Genomic DNA, 21313 nt, shown 5'->3' with positions numbered 1-21313 from the left:
AAATGATTCCAAGGACAGGCAGGGAGACAGAGTCCGTCGAAAACAATTTACTTGCATTATATTTAGACGGGAAATTGAACGAAACAACTTAATTGAATTTCCAGACCATTTCATAAATGTTTCAGTAATGCTATCCGTTTCAGGAAGAGTCCTGAACTGTGTCAAAGTCGAGGCTTTAGAAATGAGGTTAAGTCGTGTTTTTTTCCCCATGTATGAATTCGGTGACTTGACTGAACTTGCTCCTGGCTCCACCCTCCGTTAGTCAGCCAGTCTACTACGTGTTAAGACTGGTGCCTTTAACTTACAAGCATCTCGGGGAGACGTGGAAAAATAGGACTTTTACCGGCTGTTCTGTGGAAGTAAAACAGCATCAAAACCGTCGAAACTTAAGTAACTTTAAACTGTAACCGGCATCTTGTCCTCGATAGCATCATCATCCGAGGATTGACTTTCTTTGCATTTTCCGACTTGGATTAAGTTCTTCATGGAAACTAATGATATCTGAACCCTACAGAGGAGCGGAGATAGGAGGTGGGTGTCGGATACTAGCCAGAGTGATTCTGTTCTTGTTCTTCAATACATGGATCTTAATGCTAATTCCAACTCTGGTTTGATAAAAGTAGGAAACTGAACCAGCTGTTGCCGCTTTGTGGCTTAAACCTCATTGTGTTCAAAAGCTATAGGTGTTTTTTCGGGGAGAAGAGCAAATTTTCAAGAAACTTTGAAGCTGAAGTCAGGACAGAGAAACACAGAGAGACAGAAGCGATATCAGAACTAGAATCATGGCGTTAAAAGCCAAAGTGTTGTACGACTTCCACTCGGAAAACCCAGGCGAAATCTCCATATCAGAGAATGAGCTGGTGACCCTGTTCAGCGAGGAGGAGCTGGAGGGCTGGCTGGAGGGGGAGAACAGCAAGGGGGAGGTTGGTCTCTTCCCTGCCTCCTATGTGGAGATCATCAAGGACCGTATCACTCCCAGCACTAACAACAACGGCTTCTCTTCACCCAAATCCAAAGCTGTGACACCAACCCACACCTCCTACATTTCTTCTGACACCCAGTCTCACAGAGGACAGGGGGCTGGGAGTGGTGGTAGTGGGGGAGGTAGCTTCCACACCAGTCATGGCAGTGATGATGACTGGGATGATGACTGGGATGACAGTTCTCCCGCCACTGATGCACCCCAGAGTTTTGGCAGCACGCCCCCCTTGTATCCAGTGACCACCTCTTTGCCAGGGCGGCGTGAAAGCACTCAGCAGCACCAGCATCACGCCAAGAGCTCTGCGACAGTGGGGCGGAACCTCAACAGGTTCTCCACCTTTGTCAAGTCTGGTGGAGAGGCCTTCTTGCTTGGGGAGGCCTCTGCTTTTGTAAAGGATGGGGACAAGATCTGCGTGGTGATGGGGAAGCATGGACCGGAGTGGCAGGAGGACCCATATCCATTTACGTGTACCATTGATGACCCGACCAAGCAGACCAAGTTCAAAGGCATGAAGAGCTACATGTCCTATGGCTTGACCCCAACGCACACAAATATACAAGTCAACCGCAGGTACAGGAATTCCTCCTCCTCTTTTCTCCTCCTCATCACTCTTTGGGGTTTCCAAATTGGACTAATTTCTTTACTGCATCCCCCTGACCCAATACCTTTGATACAAATATTTCTGTGGCTTTTCCTGCATCCACAATTGCTCCCACATAATGGAAAAACCAGACCTTACTGTGGCCTTCTGCCCTTGAAGTCCTCAGGAATCTCTTTCATTTCCAGTAACTCTCCCTCTGCACCTTTTACAGTGTCATTCTATCTCAGATTAAACCACCTCTTATTCTCACGTTTTAGTTCAGCATGTTGTTCTGGGTTAGTCCAGTTGCTCATGACATGTAATGTCCCTCCTTTATTTTCATGCTTTGTCACTGCATTTCTCTGCCATTTACCTAACTTCCTAATCTGCCCAACTCTATTTTGCCAAACCCTCTCCCCTCTCATCCACTCAGAGTATTTCCATAAAGTCCTCTGTGGTCTCTACTTTTCTATTCTTGTAGGTATAAACACTTCGATTGGCTGTATGGACGCCTGGTGGAGCGTTTCCCTGTCATATCAGTGCCTCACCTACCAGAGAAGCAGGCCACTGGGCGCTTTGAGGAGGACTTCATCTCAAAGCGAAGAAAAGGGCTGATCTGGTGGATGAACCACATGACCAGCCACCCGGTACTGGCACACTGTGATGTTTTCCAGCACTTCCTAACTTGTGGTGCTGATGAGAAAGCCTGGAAACAGGGCAAGAGGAAGGCAGAGAGGGACGAGCTGGTTGGGGCCAATTTCTTCCTCACAATTAGGTAGGAAACTGCATTATGGTTCTGCTGTGAGATGGATAGGAATTAAATCTGTCTAAACAGCTGTTTTTATTTTTACTGTAACAGCTGAAGTTGCCTGAATGTTTCTTTGGAATCGTGATTGCTGATATATGAGCTGAAATAGAGCTGTCAACATGTTCAACTGATCCAAGGCCTCATTTTCACTGCATGCCACTGCTCCTGACACACTTAAGTAAATTCACTGGCTTTGTTTCCCTTGTTGACAGTATCCAGCAGGATTCTTAGCTGATCATCATGGTAACATAGTGTAAAACTGTTGTGACATTATATTCCAAGCAACACAAACCCAGATATGGAAGAAAGTTTTCACTTTATTAACTGACAACAGACTTTTTTTGTGTTTTCCAAATCTTGAGCTCGATACCGAAAAAAATCAGTATCATATTGATCAACTTGTTCTGCTGCAGGGTTTGCAAAAAAGAGCATTACAATGAAAATAGTTTGCTTGGTTTTGACTTTCCTTTTAATCTTAGCTTACCTTGTTTTAGTTGTCCAACATGGGTGACAGAAAGAGACCTGGTACCTTGTACTGTCACAAGTTTAGCAAACAAACAAAAAAAAATGTGGTTCCAAGCAAGTTAAATCTAGTGATGCAACATCTGCAAGGCAGTTGAAATAATACTTGAGAAATTTGTCAGAAATGGTGCAGGAACACTGGCTCCATTAGTTGTAAATGGAAAAATTTATGTAAGAAGTTTGCGACCAACATCTGTACATACGAAAGCAGAAACCTTGCAAAACTGGTGGATTGGCCCAAATCTATGCCTGTTATCAGGCAGATCCATCTTGCAAAGCTTGAATCTGAAACCTTTATGCCTGGTCTAATAACAGACAGACCAATCAGCATCTTTTGATGAGAATGAGACAGTAGCTACTGGCGTAGTTTAGTTTTACTGCAAGCAAGTAAACAATGTTTGCCAGTGGTGAAACAATTAGCTCAGATGTAGTGTTAGTGGCAGTTTGAACAGAATTTGACATTTTCTTAAGTGGAAGAAGAGCAAAGAACTGGGAGCTTCTCTTGGCTGAAAAGATGTTTAACTCCTCTCTCAACTTGCCTTCACATGGGTTTGTGGTTATTATGGGCATAGTTTAGTTGTACTGCAAGCTGGTAAACAATAGCTGCTGCCAGTGAAGCAGTTAGCTTGAATGTAGCTGTAGCAGCAGTGTAATCAGAACTGGACAGCATTTCTCTTTTAGAAAAGAGCAAAGAACCTCACTGAAAGTTTTTCTTGATGACATAGATGTTTTTGTTCCCACCTAGCTTTGGCATTGATTGATTCAACAACTGGCTCCCATGATTCGATCAACGATAACTACACTCTTACGATGTCATATGTCGTCGCTCTGATTGGTCCATAATGAATGTGACCGACAGAAAATTTGTCCAATCAGCCTCCGAGAAGTTTTCTAAAATTCTACCATTCCCACACAGACTATGGCTGGTTGCCCGGATAGAAGTCAAATATATATTATGCATTGGATAAATGTAACAGTCTATTTGGCTTGTCAGGTTACGTGAAAGAAGTGCTAAAATACAACCTTAGTACAGTAAAAAAAATCAGGTACTTATGATTATGATTATGATGATAAACTTCAAAAGCTCCAATTCATGATGTTTGTGCTGAACCAAACACAGTTAGACCAATCAGTGTGATATGAGGGGAAAGAGGCAGTATCTACAGCCTGGTTTTGTACCGTGGACTGATAACAATAGCAGCTGATGGATAGATAAGCTTGGATGAAGCTTTATTATAGCAGCAGTTTTATCAGAACTGGTCCACATTTCTTTATATGATAAAGGGCAAAAAACAGCATTGAAAGCGTTTCGTGACAGAAAAGATGTTTATTAAACAAGAGCAAAGAGCCACACTGTAAGCTTCTTGTGGCAGAGAATACATTTTCGCTGTTTCACTGTCCCAGTCGGCCTCTGCATAAGTTTAATCCACATCATACTTTACTGTTGAAGATAGAGCAGCATTTTCCTGCCCAGCTTCCTGGAGCTGAGCACGTGCACACCCTCATGTTGTCTTGTCACTCTGATTTGCCCGTAATGAATGTGACAGACAGAACATTCGTCCAGTCACATTCAAAGAATTTTTTGAAAAGCCCTGCCCTTCCCAAACGCTTTCTATGGGAGCTTTCCCAGATGAATATGACATACATCCATGCAATAGATTTGTGAAACAGTCCATCTGTTGTGTCAGGTTAGGATGATAGTCCTTGATTTCTCAAGCTGAAAAAAAAATGATAACTGTTGGTATTCTATGTTATCACTTCATATTTAAGTTACTAGTGATCATCATTGAAGTGTACTCTCTTGAGCAGCTTTTGTCAAATTCAGTATGCTGTGGCCCAATTTGAGACCTGAAAATCTTCTGGGACCCATCGAAAAAACATTGTACAACTATAACATGAGACTTAAATATATTTTTTTCATTAAAGGGGATTTCAATGGAAATAGCTTGTCTTTCAGAAATATATACAATACTTGGAAAGAGTTTGGGGTCAGAAAGTAGATTTTATGAGCGACTGCCATCTATTTTGTTTGATCAGGCACCACATAGACAGGAAAAAGAGATTTTCTTTTCTAATATTTATCTCTGTAAAAGTACTTTGGAGCCCAGCAAACTCTTCACATGAAGCATTAACGCCTCTGTAGACACTAATAATTTCTTAAGCATCATAGTTAAATGTTTAATGGAATGTCAGCAGTTAATCTAACACCAGTTAAACCATAACATAGGTTGTTTACATTAGACAAAATAAATGAAATGGTGACATAATTTGGAACTTCTGACAGTGTTTTGTTACTTCTGTTGTTACTTCACCAGTTGGCCCTACACTTTGGGAAGCACTGCTCTGGAGATAAAAGATGTTCTGGATGAAAGAAATAACAAACTGTAGTTGAAGTACAAGATATGACATGCTGAGTGGAAGAAAATCACCAGACCACAAACTGCAGCACTTCACACAAGGGTGCAACTAAGTTCGTAATGCATGGGGTCAGACAAAATAACAGAAGCCTGCTGGGTTATGATTCTTTTCTGTTCAAACTATGCTGTTGCCTAGACAAATAGATATTTGTTTAGAGTATGCCAGTACATTTTAAATCAGACTTGTCATGTTTGGTTTAACATGGTATTGATTGTCAGTAATTTGGTCCACACACTCTATAGCACAATAACATACCAGAGAGAATACTGTCCTTAAGCAAGACACTGTTGTCAGTTTCCTTGTTCCAGTGTGCTGCAACTGAAATCTTTCATCATAGGGAGTGTCTGGTAGATAGGATCAGATAAGTACAACTGAGGATAAAGTTGCTCTAGCATGTTTGTGTGATAAAGGTGATGTAATGCATCAAAAAGAAAATAATCAAAATGAAGCCTAAGGTCTGAAATAAGGGTCTTTTTATGTCTTTCTTTCTAGTCCGCCCCCTGTTCTACTGGACCCTCAAGAGGTTGAAAGCAAGATCGAAGGCTTCAAGACTTTCACCAAGGCAATGGACGAGAACAGCGTTTATGTGAATGCAACAATCAACGAGTTTGCTCGCAAACAGGCGGCAGGGTTTAAAAAAGAATACCAGAAGGTTGGACAGTCATTCAAACTCCTTGCACAGGCTTTCGAGTTGGACCAGCAGGTATACTCAGCAGGCTTGAACAAAGCCATTGCAGACACTGGTGAGGCATACGAGGTCATAGGAGAGTATTTTGCTGATCAGCCACGCCAGGACCTGGATCCTATTTCTGACCTGCTGGACCTCTACAGAGGACACCTGGCCAATTTTCCTGACATCATCCATGTTCAGAAAGGTGGGAGTGCATGTGTGGTCATAATAAATGGGTACACCTAAGTTTAAGTGCAGTCTTTCAAATGCCTGGTAAATTATAAACACATGGTTTTGCTATGAAGTTAGAATTATGGATTAGGGTGGTATGTTGAGTCCAAACCAGAGTTTTAAGCTATCACATTTTTCAACCTGACTCATCTCTTGTCATTTTGTCTTTGTCATTTTTGCAGCAAATGATAATTTGCCATCGTAGCTTTTTGAATTCCATATTGCCTTACCTAACTAGTAGTGATCATTTGAAGCACCCTTACTAAATCCAGTTGTCTTTGGCTGGAATTTTAGTTTTTTAATGCCAAAAAGAGTCTCAGGATGTTGACCACATTTTGTGTTACAACCCTCTGGTCATGACCTGTGCACTGCTGTGATTTACTGACAGAAGTATGTGAAAAGAGATAGTGACAGAAGATTAATTAAATCTCAGACAATTTTGTAAGAAATGCATCATACTTTGTTTCACAGGCAAGTCAAAGGAGAGTTAGTTTCAAGGAGTGCTGTTGGGGGCGTAAATGGTCAGGATTCTTGCTAATGGATGCTTCCGCAGGGTTGAGCGTTGAATCCAGAGAGAGAAGTCCTTTTTTGCTGACTTTTCATACTGCAGGCTGTTCTATTTTATCTGAAGTTGACTTGAATTTATTTTTACTTTCAAAAATAATTAATTATCTTTTCAGAAGGAATTTAGCCTCCAGCCAGGCACTCATCTTTATGTCTGTATAAAGCCAAACAATACCCAGTGATTCAGATTCTGACTGTTTCAACATCTGTTTTCATTTACTGAACTGCAGTGTCAATCTGGGCTGAAAACTGAAACCCATGGCCAGTCCATTGTATCAGTCTTGGTACTGTGAGAGCCTGTGCTCGCTCACTGGAAAACACAAACACAGAAACACACACACTCACACAGTCATGTACAAAGGACTTGCAGAGGAGTTAGCTTGTTAGTTCCCCGCAGGTTGGGAGGAGGGAGTTGCTGCTGGCACGCAAAGTCCTGACGTTTGCCAAACCAAGAGGCACTGTTTCTATAGTGCGTTGAGCTCTGTTCTCTAGATACAATCAGAGCTTCAACAATGGAAACACCATCTGAATCCCAATAGTCCCAGTGACTGACAGGATTTCACCTACTTTTTGACTGACAAATGAGAGCTTGATTTTTGGGCCTGATGGATATCATTGCACTTTTTCTGTATGCTGTATTCAGCTTAATGTGTTGCAAAGCCAATCAATAAGCTGATATTAACATTTTTTTCAATTCAGAAACTGTTTTTGTCCCCAGGGTGCAATTCAAGCTACTTGGAGCAGCTGCATTACAAAAAGCAAAGAGCAGAAACAAGAACCTACAGATAGACAGCACAATATAGGCAAAATTCAGTTAATACAAAAATATATATGTCTGAAAAAAGACATTTAAAAATATATACAGAATATGTACAGTGCTTACCAAATTTATTAGACCACCTGTCATATTTGTCTCAAAGACTATCCAGCATCATGAAGTTTTATCATCATTTATGCTGACTCTTTCATTTTCAGTGAGCTCTCCACATTTTACCTTTTTGAACAGGAATGAGGGATTTCAAACTGAAATCACCCAAATTTGAGCCGGCTCACTGGGCTTCTCTGAGAAGTCAGAAATTAAGCAAGCATAACATTCAACCACTAAAATTAACTTTTCTGTTTAGGAATGCAAGTAAATAACTATAATTTGATACATGAATCAAGAAATATTAATGTGCTTGACTATTTTTTCAGTTTTTTGTAAATCAGTAAATTTGAAAATTCATGGATAACAATAATAATGATATTTTAGCATTACAAATATCATTTGAGTTAAAGAGCTTCTACATATTGGTTATTAACCATTGCAGAAACATAAAAAATGATTTTGGTAATTACCAATACTGTTAATTTAGGGCAGCTGTGGCAGAAACCTTACTTTGGTTAGGGTTAGGGTGCTCTAATAAATTTACCAGCACTGTATATCTATGTAAAAATAAACAGTATGAACAATTGATTTTAAACATTCTGTAGGCCTCAGAGATATGACCAATAATGGGGGTTAATTATGTGATGTAACTGTACAATTAGAATAAAAACAATTTGATGACAAAAAGGATTGTAGGGCAAAGAAGCAAAGATACCAACAGAAATAACTCTATGAACAGCGCTTTATGAAATGGACAAACTGAGTAAACAAAGGGGACCAAAAGATGCACTGGCAATGAATATTTTGGCCCAACTGATATGGAAGTTTATAGGTAGCTAATGTGTAGCTAGGTTATCCTAACTTTAGCTTGCTAACATAAACAAATAAGCATGACCAACACAGGTACAGGTATGTTGTGACTCATGGACAAGTGATTTGAATTGAAAGAGGAAACATATGGAGTGACTGTTTATTTCACAAGCTGGTTATAAACTTCCCATTGAGGCAAACCATTCTCCTGAACACATTTGATGCTTAGCCAAGCTAGTTTCTCTGCTGTAAGGAGGAAAATATGGAGTGTGTGACATGAAAGAAGTTGAAGCGAAATATTAGATAAATAATAGGATACAGACATCATGTCTAAGTTAAGCCAAGTCATATTCCCTGCACTTTATTAGTGAAAATACAAGTGTTCAAATTGGCAGGCCTACACAAATGGGTCAATACTGAGTATAACAAAGTGGTAATAGTGCAAAAACTACTCCAGCAATACATATGTAGTCCTGTATGCTAGCATAACCCTTTGATAGTGTTGTACCACTATAGAAAAAGGCATAAACTCTTGGCCTAGGGATCTTGGAGTGTTTATAGGCTCATAAATAAAAGTTAACAAATGTCAGAGCTTTGACTTTGACTTGTATGTAACTGATGCAGTTATAAAGCTGAGAAAACAAATTTTACTGCTAAATAACTGTATTTGTTTAAGTGTCTTGCCAAAACCCAAATTTCCTTTCCTTAAGGTTACATTTGAACACACCGTGTGACTACCTTTGCATGATTGTCATTTTACCAAATGGACCTTAAATTCATCACAGTTAACATTGGCTTTGTCAGAAATCACTCCCTATCACTATATAGTGCACTATATAGTGAATAAGCCATTTTGTAGTGGTGTCCAAATCCTGAGTGAGCATTTTTATACACTATATAGTGCGCTCAGTCTATCCCACAATGCATTGTGAAAAATAGTGAAAAGTGATGGTCCCTAGCCCAGCAATATTTACCATCATGCATCGCAGGTGCTGCTCTCAAACATGACAGACGAACGAGAAGAGCACAGGAACACGAACCCATACTGCTTTTTAGGCTTTTTTGTGAAAGTGTTAAAGGTTCAAAACAAGTAACTCTTTTTTCCCCCAATGATGATTACAAGACATGAGACCATCATCTGTATGCACAAATAAGGGATATTGCACAAAAATATTTACAACTATTCCTCCCAAAAAGTCACAAAATTTTTTATCTATTTGTATACCTTTCATTTAGTATCAGTTTCCAGTGAAACATATGTTAATTTAGATCCTCAGCCGTTGTCATGGATATCTATGAGCCAATGTTGCCAGACATTTTAATTGTGAGACAGCAATGATGTAATCAACTGTGGATGGAGTAGTGTCTGAAATTGCTTTTTGTGTTTTGCAAATGAGTCCACTTTTAGTCCACTATATGCTGCTCAGTATATAGTACTGTAGATGGGGAGTAGGAAATGAGTGTGTGGTTTTGGACACAGCCAATAATTGTGTCATCATATGTGCTAAAAGATAACATAAATTAGCTAACAGTTTTTAATCTGCTGGTTTCAACAAGGATTTCAACAGATGTTGAATCAGATTACATTTTTAACCTAAAGGGACTCAGGATGGCATTTTGGGGGTTTTACCACTGCTGCCTCAAGTGAATGACTGAGTCGCAGCAGCAACATCAGAAGAACATTTGCAGAGGTGTTTATGTAGTTTGTCTATCAAGCTGACATTTGAAGGTGCTACATTCCAGTTTAATAAGAGTTACAATGCTTATTTGCCCAATACTTATGGGCTGGCAATTCAATAAGCCTCTTTAATCACTCTACACATACAAACAGTGCCTTTGTCAGGCGCAGACACCACCAAAAAAGCCAGATAATACTCAGCTGACAATCAGTCAGGACATTGCACACAGTGAATTGCACATTGAAACACAGTAGGCCTATTCTAACAACCATCTGAGCTTCCCACGCCAAGCATGATGTCAAATAAAAATGTCTACCATCTGATTATGATCAGTCGGCCCAAAATAATTTGAGAGAAGTTCGAAGTCTGGTCATAGGGTATGACGTCATCATTTCTGCTTTCATAGTGTCTCTTACAAAGCAGTGCCATTGTTTTTAGGGTTCAGAATATACTCCAATTCTTGAAGCCATATAAGTAATCTTGTAAAAACATAGATGAGATGATATAGTTGTTTGTGTTTATTTTTAGATCACAAACAGTGCTCAAACTGAGAAATTTAGGTTTCTCTTCAAATTCCTATTACTGATTTGTTTCCCCATTTCAAGTAATTTCATGCCTCCCCCTTTAATGAAAACTTAATTGAAAAACAAGTTGAAGTAAAAGGAGGGTTACTCAAAGTTCAGGACATTAAATTGATCAGTCCTGGTTGAAAGATTTAAGTACAGACTCCTAGCAAACCTTTACCGCTGTCATAGGAAGCCTGCTGTTTCATCTGTTGAGTAACAGCCATGAACATACCGCCACAATGCAAAGTCTGCACCACTCTTGGTTGTGAAATAACATCCTTTAGCAAAGATGCTGCTGAGTCAATGTTTCCATAAACAGTCAATTTAGTAAAGGACTCTCATCAAGAGAAGGCTGGTTAAAAATGTTTGAATGAGTGCTACAACATATGGACTCTGCCTTTCTCGTGGACTTTCCATGGCATTGTAGTCTGCTCTCTTAGCACAATAGCATTAATCCTACATTTTAAGACATACAGTTTAATTATTTTCTCTCAAGGTCTGCATGCCACAAATCCCTTACACAGAGCTGAACATTTCTCAAATGACTAATTACGCAACATGACAACATAGCAGTACAGATTAGTATGAAAAACAAGCTAGGATCTCAAAGAAACCAAGCAGTTGACCCAAATGTCCCAGTTAAGTGTCTTCTGACTTCATGGGTTCTGTCTGTGAGGTCCAAAGGCTACATCTGATTTGAATGAGTGGAGATTCTTGGGCCTCTTGTCCTGTGTTGCCCTGGGACTGTAGGAATGCAAAATGGAGCAGTCTCAGGATTAGTTTCCCCTCCTCCTCTTTTCTTCTCCCTCTTTTTCTTCTTCCTCCTGGTGATACAGCCACAGTTGAAGGGAACAAGGAGGAAGAAGAGGGGTGGGGTGTGAGTATGTGAGAAGGAGAGCAGATAGCTAAGGAGCTGAATAAGTTTCCCACCAGCCAACAGTACAAGAGTTCAGATTACAGCTTTATAATCGCTTTGGCAGCAAGGAGAGCAAAGTCCAAGTTAATTTCAGTTCGTTAGCTTACTGCAGAAACAGTGTGTGTTTCCAAGTGTGTGTAAGATAAAAAACGTAGAGTGAGAGGGGAAGATGAAGAATAAGTTGTCAAATTTAAAAGCTAGCTTGTCCGTGAAATACTGCCATATAAGAGCTTTTCTTCAAGTTCCTCTTTACCAGTTTTCATGGGTCATGTCAGTTCAAATGGTACTGTTTCTGCCTGAAACGATTAGTCACAATAAACGACACACACTTAGTCACTACTGGGCATTGAGAAGCTGTATGGAAACCTGGAAAAAGAATGCAACAAACCAGCTTATTTCTCTTGTATGAAGAAATGTCATGGTCAGCTTAGAGAATTTGTCTGCCTTTCTCCCTTGCACTCCTTGCACCGATGTTGCCCAAAGGAAAGTTTCTGTTCCACTACAGATTACTGATGTGTCCTCAACTGGGCTATCCTTAGGACCCACAAACTCCTTAATGAGTAATTGCAACCCACATTTCTGAACATTTTAAACCACTTCAGTTTATTCAGTGGCCTAGCAATCAAGACCATGTAAACCTTAAGGCTTGCTGGTTGTCTATCATAACATTTAAGTTTTGGGGAAACTTTGTAGGTAAAAGTTTAGTTGGTCTAAGCCGGACATTGATGTGTAGTCACATAGAGCAGTGGTTCTCAAACTGGGGTCCGGAGACCCCTGGGGGTCTGCGAGCCACAGCTTGGGGGTCCGCGAAATAATTTAAATTATTAAAGCAGTTCCATGTCAATATAAAGCAAATAAATACATAAAGGGACCACTGTGCCATAAAACAACCATACTAAACCAATGACTCCCACATAAGTCAGCTTTGGACCAATAAAAACTCAGATATAACTGTGACATATCACGTAAATCTATCACTTGCACGCATCAGTCACTTTGCTCAGGATGCATTTGGTGTGCAGGTCGTAGCACACCAATGCAACAATGGATTTAAGCACGTTCACTAGAACAAGTGATGCTAGACCCAAACCAGCTAAACTGAGAAAATATGATGACAGCTATCTGGAGTTTGGTTTTATTGAGAACAGCAGTGGAAGACCAAAATGTGTTGTGTGTCTTCATGTGAAGCCATGAAATCTGCAAAGCTAAAGCATCTTCTGATAACAAAGCATGCAGAGTTTAAGGACAAAACAAAAGGTTTTGTTTTGTTTTGTTTTGTTTTTTTTTAGAGAAAGAGTGAGGAATACATCTACCTGACAACACCTGACCACAACCTCAGAAAAAGCACAGAGGGCTTCTTATTTGGCTGCTCAAAGAATCACAGAAAGGAAGAAGCCACTATCATTTGGGCAAGAGCTTGTATTTAGGTTGAAGAGTTTAAAAGACAGCATCTAGGAGTACAGATGGCAGTTAACATATGTTTAATCAGTGTGAGGGTTATGTGGGGTTCTTGAAAAATTTTCTGCCTTGTAAGGGGTCCCTAGCCTGGAAAAGTTAGAGAACCCCTGACACAGAGGAACTGGCTGGAAGGGCTCCTTGATTATGGCAAAGATCTTAATCCCAATTACTTTGATTGGTATTAGGACCACAATAATTAAACACAATCACTCACTGATTGTACATTTGAATCACATGCTTTAATTGAACTTGAACACTCATAACTCTTTGAAAAAAGTTTTATCACAAGTATTCTGTTTCCATGATCAAGGAAGCCAAAATGATAAAGACATTGAAACTCAATATATTTTCCAGCACTGCTGGCTGGGATGACAAGGAGCTCAGTCTTTGATAGGCTGAGCTGAAATTTGTGTTCTTTCATCCATGAAGTGATATCAGAAAGGCATGACAACACCTGTGCAAAGACTAAAATGCTATCCAGTGGAATGACATGAAGACCTGGGTAACTTCTGCAGTTTGAGAAACCATGGGAGCTGATGACTCCAACAGAGGAGGTAGTGAATATTGAGAAGAGAAGGTGACCGAGCATTGACTCTTGAGGCACCCCTTGCAGATAAGCTGTGTTTTTCGGATGCCCCCTCACCCCCACTTCAAAGTACTTTGAAAGGTTTCCCTGAGAGACAGGATATTAACCAGACTCAGAGGAGGAGATTTGGCATTTCAGTGTGCCAAAGGCAGCTGACAGATCTTGCAGTAAATAATTGAGGATGGTCCTAACCTTTCAAAGTAGATGGATTGACCAAATTCTGTGTCTGTCCTTCTACAGATCCATCTTGCAAAGCTTCTAGCTGACACACTTGTTCCTGGTCAGAGAGTGACCAGGCCAATTGTTGTCATTTAAGGGGACAGAGCAGGTAGCTACTGACATGGTTTAGCTAAAGTGACTGCAAGCCCACCTTTGGATCGAACAGTCAAAGCTTGTTAAAAAAAAAAAAGTTATGTTAACACAGAAATTCAAAATAGCCATTTCAGCTCTATATTTCTGAGTTAATAGAACACATGATGTTGCCTGTTATGCAGTAATCATTGTTAAGATTCTTTTGTTAATGTTTCTAGTATTAAGTCACTTTTGTAGTCACACACTGTTGTACCATGAGTGAAGTTTCACACACATTTAGTTAGGTCTGCCTTTTTAGGCTTAAAGTTTAATGCAATCAGCATCAAAAATATATCTCATGCCATGGATGTGAGAAATAACCTGCAGCTTTAGCCAAACACCTTGAATGTTATGGACAGCAGTGTGGTGTTCATAGTGTGGCTCAGTTTAAAGCCAGAATCATTTATGTCAAATCACTCTGTTTTCCTGTCAGCTACTAGACAAAAGGTTTTAAATTTCTCTTGTCTTTCTAACCAGCTTAGATGGATGGATGGATGGATGGATGGATGGAGCTGACATCTTTGCTATGACCTCTTGAGTTACAAACAGACAAGAGAGTTGTCTGCTGAATGACATTGTAACATTGTAACATTTATTGACTTGTGAATGTGGTATTGCAGGGGTGTCCAAACTATGACCCGGGGACCAAATGTGGGCCGCAGTCCAATTTTGATTGGCCCGCAGCAAATTCTAGAAATAAAATTAAATATGGCCAACATTTGAACATGAAGCTTTTACTTGACTGGACTATACTTAATAGTTTCAGAACAAGGCAGTACTACCATGCTAATTCTGTAAACAAACATCTTGACAAGAAGTATTTTTTATGTGTTTTTGTGACTAAATTGAGACAACTCTGTACATGGTAAGCATATTGGCAACCAAAATTCTAACAATATTTTGTTTTCTAACTCCCTGATAGGTTATGGCAGCAAATAGCAGTACCAATAATATTCCAGGGGTAGAGCCAGTGGTAGCTAGGGCCAAACAGGGTCCCCTGAAATCTGATTGGTATCCCCAAAAACCTGTAAATTGTTGTCTATCTGCCTTGTCAGCCATTAAATCGAGTATTTAGCATTAATTAAGGCAGGCCACGGAGTCAAACTCTGCCCTGATCAGCTGATCCAATGAAAGCCCTCATCAGCTGATGGCCAGCTGATTTGCTCTAAGCACACTATTGGTCCATTGCTCTCATGCTGCCTTTTTTAAACTTCCCTTGCTTTGTCACACTCTGACGCTCTGTCTGCAGGCTGCTAGTGCAACCATCCTCAAACCCCAACTCATCCTTCATTCTGCTTCTGACTTAATCAATGTAATTTGACTTGCCTTATATTAAAGTGGCCTCAACATCCTCATACATTTTTGTATGTGGCCTCTCAGTGGAAAAAGTTTGGACACCCCTGTGGTACTGCTACCCATACTGATCCTGGAATCCCTCACTGTTTGCCAAATTCTCAGTCTTCTCCCTTTTACCTCCCCTCCTTTATTTTCTTTTCCAGGTGCACTGACCAAGGTGAAAGACTGTCCAAAGCAGGAGGGTGAGCTCCATGACCGCTGCAACATCATATCCTGCGCCACACTGGCAGAGATTCAGCACTTCCACCGCACTCGTGTACGAGACTTCCGCTCACAAATGCAGCACCACCTCCGTCAGCAGATCAGTTTCTTCCAGAAGATCACAGCCAAGCTGGAGGACACACTTCGGAAGTATGATGATGACCAGTAGAAAAGAAAGAGAAAGAAGAAAGAAGTGGGACTACAAATGCCTTGAGTTAACAGAGGGGGTGATTGAAGACAAGGCAAGAATGATTGATGGCTCTTTGCCCAAGCAGCAGAGAAAACCATTTGATCTGATGGATTCTGGGCCTGGTGCATGTGTTCAAAGAAAATTACCACTCTTGAAACAGGGAGGCCACTTGACTTAGAATGACATCATCGTGGATTATCTGGACAGCTTTGATGAATGTACCAGTAACAGGGGTTTGCTGATGCTCCAGGCATATTTTGAGAGTCAGCAGGGCTGCCATGACTTTGAAAAACAGCTGCTCTCACTAAGACATGGCTGCATCTGGATTCCCTGATACAGGCTCTTCTCATCTCTTCATGTCTTCACTTTCTTAGCATTTTATGTAAACCCTTCATTAGGGTACTTGGAAACCCCCCAAAAATCACTTAAACTGGATTAATAATGATTGTTAGAGAGGACTTGATGAATTGAATGATTTTTTTTATCTTTGTGTCTATTTACTTGAATGACCTGTTCAGTATTGTTTAGATGGACATAATGGCATGCAAGGGTTCTTTATGTAGAAAAGGCAACATGGGCATATTCCTACTCTCTTTAATCCAGTGAGAGTATACTAATATGGACAAGAAGTTTGTGTCAGCTTTCTGCCACACATGGGTGAAGCCAAAATACTGCAACTGGTGTTGATTTGCTACCCTAGTAGCACATTTTGAAGCCTAGACAATGACGGAAGGGAGGTGGCCGGTGGAAAAGTGAAACTGATATCATGTCCCTTCCTCTAACCACAGCACACATAAATGTCTAAGATCCCTCACTTTCAGCAGTACAGATATGCCATATTTGTAGCAGATACTCACTTTTAAGGCAAGTTCACTGACACTAGAAAAGTGCTATTCAAGCTCAAGTCCATTTACCTTTACCCCTAAATTTCACATACTCTGCACAGTGATCTACACCCAAAGCACAATCCTGAACAAATCGCCCCCTTTCTAGTCTATCTTTGCAGTTTCACTGCATATGCTCTGCCCCACTAAAGGTATGTGCCTATTCTTAGCAGAAGCTGCTGCCACAACTTGCCAATCTACGTGGAGCAAATCTTCGGAAACAGGATGAATAAGGTGAAAAGGATCTAGCTGATTTTATAATACAACACAGTGCACGGACTCCTGACTGTAAATCTCATCACTATATCAACATAACTTCCCACCCTGCAGCAAAAGCCACAAGTCATTATTCAGTCAGAGAGTCACAGAGGTAATGGGAGCCATGGACAAAGAAAAGTTGATTTTTGAGGTTAATGCATTTGAGAACACTCTACATCTGTCACTAAAGCTTTCCAACTCGACATTTCATCTCGACTTTTTTCAGCATCCAATAATTGAAACGAAAAGTTACTTCAAATCACAAATAAATCATCAATCACAAAAGACTCCTGGTTTAACAAAAAACCATGTGACTTACATTTGAAACTTTTTATTTGACCCATATCCTATCTGTTAACATGGAGCAAACAGGGTGCATTTTGGCTTCACTCCTAGGCAGCTGTTGTTTCTTACATAATACACAACCCAGGGTTAAATCAATTTAGTAGTTTGGCTCATTAAAGCTTGGAAAATGACCTACTTCTGATGTGTTGCATTTCAGTAGTGGGAAACTGTCAAATCTTTTCCCTGGCATCATCATAAACCATATGTTTTTTTTTTGTTTGTTTTAGTTGCCTTACTTTAAACAATAAGATGTGTTATCATTGTTCATGATTGATTTTATGCTTTAGACAGTCTTCTTGTTTTGAGAAGCAGTCCTGCAGTTCTTTCTTTGGGTATCTGTAGGCCTTTTTTCTGGCAATCTGTAAGTTCTCTGAAGTCCACATGCTTTTCCTCATTTTAGGGAGGTAGGATTGAGGGCTCAGCACAGACACTTAAGAATGATGATTGACTCCTTGCATCTAAATGTTCAAACTCTATAACTATATGTCACTTTTTCATGTGAATTATGTATTTTCTCAGTTTGATTTTATCATTTAAAAAGTCAGACAGTCTTAGAGAGCACTGTAACCCAGCCTCACAGGCTGTCCACCTTTGTACTTTTACATTGAACCTCGCAATAGCACGACATAAGTATTTCTGTGCTGTTTAGCATAGCATTATAATGATGGTGAAGTGCAAGACGCACAATTTGTAATCAAACAGCACAAGTTTCACATACACCAACACATGCAGCACCTAATGCTATGCTGTCTCAGTCTGTTTTTGCTGGATCCCCATGTTACTACCTCCAGTGCCAGCTGATTTCATCCCACTGTAATGCATTAGTTACATGTAGGTGAGGCATAACAGAGGAGTAACAGACCCATCTTTCTTTAACAGGCAAAGGGACTATGTGTGTCTTTTTGGTGGCCTGGCCTTACAGTCTTTTTTTAAACTGGCACTTGAGAGTACAAAGAAATTTTATTTTTGACACAGTGGCTTTAAAACAGTATTCTCGTCTCGATATACAAACATGCTAACCCTGAACAAGTAGGTTAACTGACTTAACTAGAACTGGCCCACAGGAGTAGAAGTTTTAAATCCAGAGTATTGTGACGCTGGGCTAGAAAATATTTCAATAAAAGTTGGTAACATGGAGAGACTTTAACACACAACATCTTGCAGTGATTCATGAGCCTGCTGGATTCCTGAGTGTTACTAACAGTTTAATCCATAAAAAGCACATATCAAAGGGAGATCAAGATCTAAAAATGCTCTTCTAAAAAAGATCTAAAAAAATAGACAAAACATACCATGTACATACCTGAGATGATCAGTTGAATGCAATGCAATGGGTTACCATACCTAGTAGCTTTAGTTTAGGCTCAATAGTTTTTCTGGTGATGTCAGGATTTTTATTTTCCAGGGATTTTTATCTAAAAGGTTTGTCGAACGAGAAACCACAGGGCAGTTGTTAGCAGTATTCTTCTGTGTAATTCATCTCATTAAAAAAGAAAGACATTTCACTAAATAAATATGTCTACTGTTGACTGGTTTCCCTGGATGCAACTTTTGTACCATGCAATAGGGGTTTGAGTATCTATCTTTAATCAGAATATTTTACTTTTGAGTTGGCAAAGGCCAACACTATCACTATCAGAAGCTTCACTACCATAATCCACTGGCATTTACAATTACCTCTGCTAAATTCATTGTGCCATATGGGTCTGGAGTGTGTAATAGTAAAGCATACTCAAATGCTTTAAACAAGTGATATTTCTTTTCATTACACACAGAGACTCACCCTTGTTCACGTTCTTTAGAAAAGGTGTTTTCTTTGCGTTTTCAGTGGAAGGTTTTCCCAAATAGAAGCATCTTCTCTTTTGTTTTTCCTGTGGCTGCAGCATCAGTCCAGTCCCTGATACCTGACACCAGAGTTCACAGACTGCAGGTCAAGTTTCAACACTCTTCATTATTTAGACTAGCCTCTGTCTTCTCTCCTCCCTGCTTTCATTTTCTTTTAAAAGGTGTTTGTTCGCAGTTTCAGATGATAATACTTTGCTTTTTGTAAACACGCTGATAATCTGAAGTCATAAGCATAAAATATCTGTTCATTTAATGACCAGTAGTAGCAAAAAATACCACCAATTAAACAAAAAACAGTTATATTTTAAGGTGAAATCCAAATTTGTGTCTTATCACACTAGATATGTTGGAATAAGTTTGTTGTAAACATGTGAAAACACTGAGATATACATGTGACTGAATTTTTTATTTAGACCGTTTGAAAAGTTGCTCACCTCTTTCCTGGCTTGGTTTGAGCAAGGAAAATATCTCATTACATCACCATTACATCACCAGTCTTGATGGGGAGTTACCCCACCCCCCTAAAGCTACAATGATATAAAATCACAAAGCTGTTCATCTCAGCACAGTCTGTTGTTGGCAGATGTCACTGCCATTATTAAAAGTCAGTTTAATGCTGACAGTGTGAGGTTAACTTCCCATATCTAGCCTTGATGGCCTACGGGTCATTAAGCTTCAGAGATTTGTACCAGAAAACTGTTAACTTAATCCATAACTTCTTTCTCTGCTCTGGCACAGAGCGGCGCTCTGATCAAAAGCATTTTTATTTAATTTGAGAGGATCATATTTATTGTGAGTGGGTGTGGCTTTAGCTTGTTCAAATGACACACCCACACCATCCTAGAGCAGACATACAGTACTGCTTTATTTTTCATAATTTTAAGCTTAATTTTATTAGAGATGTTTTTCATTAATGAAATCTGGCCAGATGATTCATAGCACATTGACCTGTCATACAACAGACCTAAAATATGTTTTTTAATTACTCTAATCAAAAACCACAATGAGCAAATTGCACTTATGTGTTACCAATGTATTTATGCGATATAAAAGTGTGCAGAACCTTTCCAGCAATTTTTGGATATCAAAAACAATCAATTGCCTAATAAGGGGTGCTTTGGACTACTATAAGTGTTGCTTCTGAAACAAAAGTCAGGTATTAAGTATTTGATTTTGGAAAAACACCTCAAAGTTTAAACATCTGGAATCATGACAACCCTACTGCAAAAAGAACGGTATGTTCAAACTAATCAAGGGGTCAACAGTAATAGAACATACACAACAATGGCAGGATTTCCCAACATCTTAGATGATGAAGCAAATAAGAATTTATGAGGGAAATATACTGTTGCAACTGCTATGGAAGCCTTTTTGTTTTTTCATGGTTCATTAAATGGTGTTATGGCCTACTTTTTGTTATATAAAACCTACAGGAAGTTTATATAAGTGTCACACTTTGATAATTGTATGCCCATTTCGTGTGCTCTGAGGTTCAGCTCGTAAGTGTGCAGATGAACAGCTCATTGCTGTTGATCATTAACAAAGCAAAAAGAGCCAAGGGATGTTGTGATCATAAGCAGTGACAAAGGGCTTTGATAAAGATTTATTAAAAATAAATATTTGATGGTGCATAGCAAACAGAGGCTGATAAACAAGGGTTAAATGTAACAGAAGAACATTAAAACAAACTTGCTAACTTGTGGCTTTGTATCTCAAAGTAGATGTAAATACTGCATGAGAAACACAGCAGCTCAGTGTTATGAAATGAGTTAGCGTGCACTGACTTGAAAGCTTACATAATCTTCAGTCACATAAACAGACACTATGAGCTAACTGCTAAAATATATGGTTATTAAGAAACAACATGTCAGCTGACAAAATTGTAGGTGAGAACCATCAATTACAGGTAGGACTTTCCCAAATTTGAGCTAACCTAACATTATGCTACAATAAATCTGACATACAGTATTTACAACAAAAGTAACTCTAGCATGCCCATTTCTTACTTTTCTTGTTAAGCAACAGCTCTGAAAACACAATCATATAAACATCTTGACAAAAAAGTTAGGAAGTCTTCTGAAGAATCTGATTAATGTATAATTTTACACTTATACATAAGCTGTCAAAGCTGCAGTTTTTCTTTTTTTTTTTTTACTTATGAACATTGTTGACTCTTCCCATGTAACAGCTATGGAAAAAAAATAGCAACAAAGGACAAATACCTT

General features: G+C 39.5%; 1 protein-coding gene across 1 annotated transcript; it reads left to right on the top strand.

Moving 5' to 3' along the window:
- The first annotated feature begins 294 nt into the window (after positions 1-294).
- LOC121525522 (sorting nexin-18-like) lies at positions 295-18772 on the top strand. The gene is made up of 4 exons (XM_041811560.1): positions 295-1552; positions 2044-2337; positions 5803-6185; positions 15509-18772. The coding sequence occupies exons 1-4, from the start codon at positions 783-785 to the stop codon at positions 15733-15735; spliced, it is 1674 nt and encodes a 557-aa protein (XP_041667494.1). The 5' UTR covers positions 295-782; the 3' UTR covers positions 15736-18772.
- Positions 18773-21313: the final 2541 nt, after the last annotated feature.

This window comes from Cheilinus undulatus, linkage group 17 (assembly GCF_018320785.1).
Source record: "Cheilinus undulatus linkage group 17, ASM1832078v1, whole genome shotgun sequence".
Taxonomy (NCBI): domain Eukaryota; kingdom Metazoa; phylum Chordata; class Actinopteri; order Labriformes; family Labridae; genus Cheilinus; species Cheilinus undulatus.
Note: the sequence above shows the minus strand (reverse complement) of the source record. Positions and strands in the feature narration are given on the sequence as shown.